This window comes from Gavia stellata, chromosome 17 (genome assembly GCF_030936135.1).
Source record: "Gavia stellata isolate bGavSte3 chromosome 17, bGavSte3.hap2, whole genome shotgun sequence".
NCBI classification, from domain to species: domain Eukaryota; kingdom Metazoa; phylum Chordata; class Aves; order Gaviiformes; family Gaviidae; genus Gavia; species Gavia stellata.
In genome coordinates this window covers 2703671-2706103 of record NC_082610.1, presented here as the reverse complement: position 1 = coordinate 2706103, position 2433 = coordinate 2703671, and the positions used below count along the sequence as shown (strand labels likewise).

Genomic DNA, 2433 nt, shown 5'->3' with positions numbered 1-2433 from the left:
GTGATTCTGTGTGAAGATCCAGATCGTCACTGTCTCCAGCCCTTAGACTTACCTTTTTTTGCACAGTGGCATCATGATTATTGCATGTGAGGTAGAGTAACTGGCCAAAAAGTTTGTACTTGAGGCAAGCCTGATGTAGCTATGTTAGTGGGCACAGTTTGAGAGCAGATTAATTAATTTTTCAACCTTAACATATGAGGTGCCAAGTGGTTTTGAAGGCAGCAGAGACCTGCAAGAAACATTCTCCTTAGAGAGAGAAAAAAAGGAAAATAATATAACATGAGATTGTTTTTCAGAAGTACATTTTCCTTCTGATAAAATCGGTTAGGGCATGCTTCACCTCCTTGTTTCTGAGGCTGTAAATCATGGGGTTCAGCATGGGGACTATAATGGTGTAAAAGATGGATGCGATTTTCTTGCTCTCCGGTGAGTTTGATGAACTGGGTTGCATGTAATTAAAAGTAGCAGACACATCGAAAATGATGACGGCTGCCAGGTGGGAGGCGCAGGTGGAGCAGGCTTTGCGCCTGCCTGCCGCAGAGCCCATCCTGCCCACGGCCACCACGATGCAGGCGTAGGAGGTGAGGATGAGCAGGTTGGTGGCCATCATGTTGAAACCCACGAGCACAAACATTAAACCCTCATTGAGGCGCGTGTCAGTCGAGGCGACAACAAACAGCGGTGGCCCGTCGCAGCAGAAGTTGTTGATGACTGGGGGGCCGCAGAAGGACAGCCAGAGCAAGGCGCTTGTGTGCACGATAGCATTCAGCAACCCCACAAGGTAGGACACAGCGACCAGGCTCACGCAGACGCCAGGAGACATGACAACCTCATAGAGCAGGGGCTTGGAGATGGCCATATACCGGTCGTAGGCCATGGCAGCCAGCAGGTAAAGCTCAGCTGTGGCAAAACTAGCATAGAAATAAAACTGCGTGAGACATCCAGCAAAAGAAATGGCTTTGGTTTTTGTTGGAAGGTCCAGCAGCATTTTGGGGCTGATGGTGGAGGTGTAGAAAACATCTAAGATGGACAAGTTACCGAGGAAAAAGTACATGGGGGTGTGAAGCTGGGGGCTGACCCTGATCAGGGCAATCAGGCCGAGGTTTCCCGCTAACGTCAGCACATAGGTGCCCAGGAAGAGCGTGAAGAGGATGGGCTTCAGTTGTGGGTCTTCTGTGAGTCCCGAGAAGGTGAACTGGGTCACCTCAGTGCAGTTGTCATCAGACATTTTTACATCGCTGCAGAGAGACGTGGAGAGAAGAGGGTGAAAAAATTCCTGATGCAATTTCCACTTCATAAATATCAATGTAAAAAGTTGACACCGTCACCAAATTTAAATGGAAAAGAAAAAAATGTAAGAACTGCTGACTTTTTTCTTGCAATGACAGTGCCATCTCTGGGAGAAACATCAGCAGTTCTTAGAAGTGTTTTTTACTTAAGTCCTTAACAGAAAGCAGTTTGTCACAACCTCTCCTTTGACCTATGATTCCCTTATAGTTTCAAGTCCCATATCTGCACAAGGATTTTTTGGGGCACATGAAGTGTTTCATAAAGATCCTGTCCACAGTTGCAATCACGTAACCTTGTTCACACTGATGATTTTTCCGGTATTTCAAACATCTAGCTCATTTCAAACATGTTAAGGCTACAGTTAATACAAGGTCCCATCACAAACTGGAAGTGTAACTTGGAATTTAACATCCTGGGGGACACTGGCTGTGCTCTTTAGTCTAGGAACTGGTATCTTTTTATCTATCCACAGGCTAGGTGTGGTCCTTCCTTCTGGCATTGATTCCTTGGTCGTTAGAAGTAAGATCCATCTTGCTTTGGATGACCACGCTATACACAGCTATAAATGAGCTGACTATCTGGCCTCCTAGGCAACATACAAAATTGGCTCTTCTGACCTATTATGAACTATTAAGCTTGGGATAAGACAACTCACCCTCTGAGGGTACCTTGACTATGGGTACCCTCAGGGGGTAGATGACCCATTCAGACATTGACACTTGCACTGTAGATGTTGAAAGGGAGAAGATGTCAATCCCAGGTGTCTCCCTGCAGATCATCATGCATGCAACATAACTTCTGAAGGTTGACACTTCCACTTTTAACATTTTGACCAAAGACTGCCCAAATGGGTAAATCTTAAGGTAAATTTTCCTTCCATTACTTTTGCGCAGCTGATGTAAAACTCCTCAAGCAGACATCTAAAATACATATAATTCATTTAAAAATCCAGAGCCAATTGTAGTTATTATCTTGTAGTTATTATCTTGTAGTTATAATCTTAATATAGATTTTATTAAACATATCTAATCAGAAACTTCTGGGATCAATCAAGTGAGAATAATCTCAGCATTTTTACAGAATGACATATTACTTCTCTTTGAAGAAGTTTTCATCGTTCAACCTTCCTCAAACAGCCCCAAA

General features: G+C 44.1%; 1 protein-coding gene across 1 annotated transcript; it reads right to left on the bottom strand.

The window, feature by feature from the left end:
- Nucleotides 1–292: 292 nt before the first annotated feature.
- Nucleotides 293–1268, bottom strand: LOC104250851 (olfactory receptor 5J3). Its single transcript, XM_009807691.2, has one exon. It carries the CDS (start codon nucleotides 1226–1228, stop codon nucleotides 293–295), a length of 936 nt encoding a protein of 311 aa, XP_009805993.2. The 5' UTR covers nucleotides 1229–1268.
- Nucleotides 1269–2433: the final 1165 nt, after the last annotated feature.

Bases quoted from the DNA above. Each gene is read 5' to 3' on its own strand.
- LOC104250851 (XM_009807691.2), bottom strand. From the start codon at position 1,228: ATGTCTGATGACAACTGCACTGAGGTGACCCAGTTCACCTTCTCGGGA.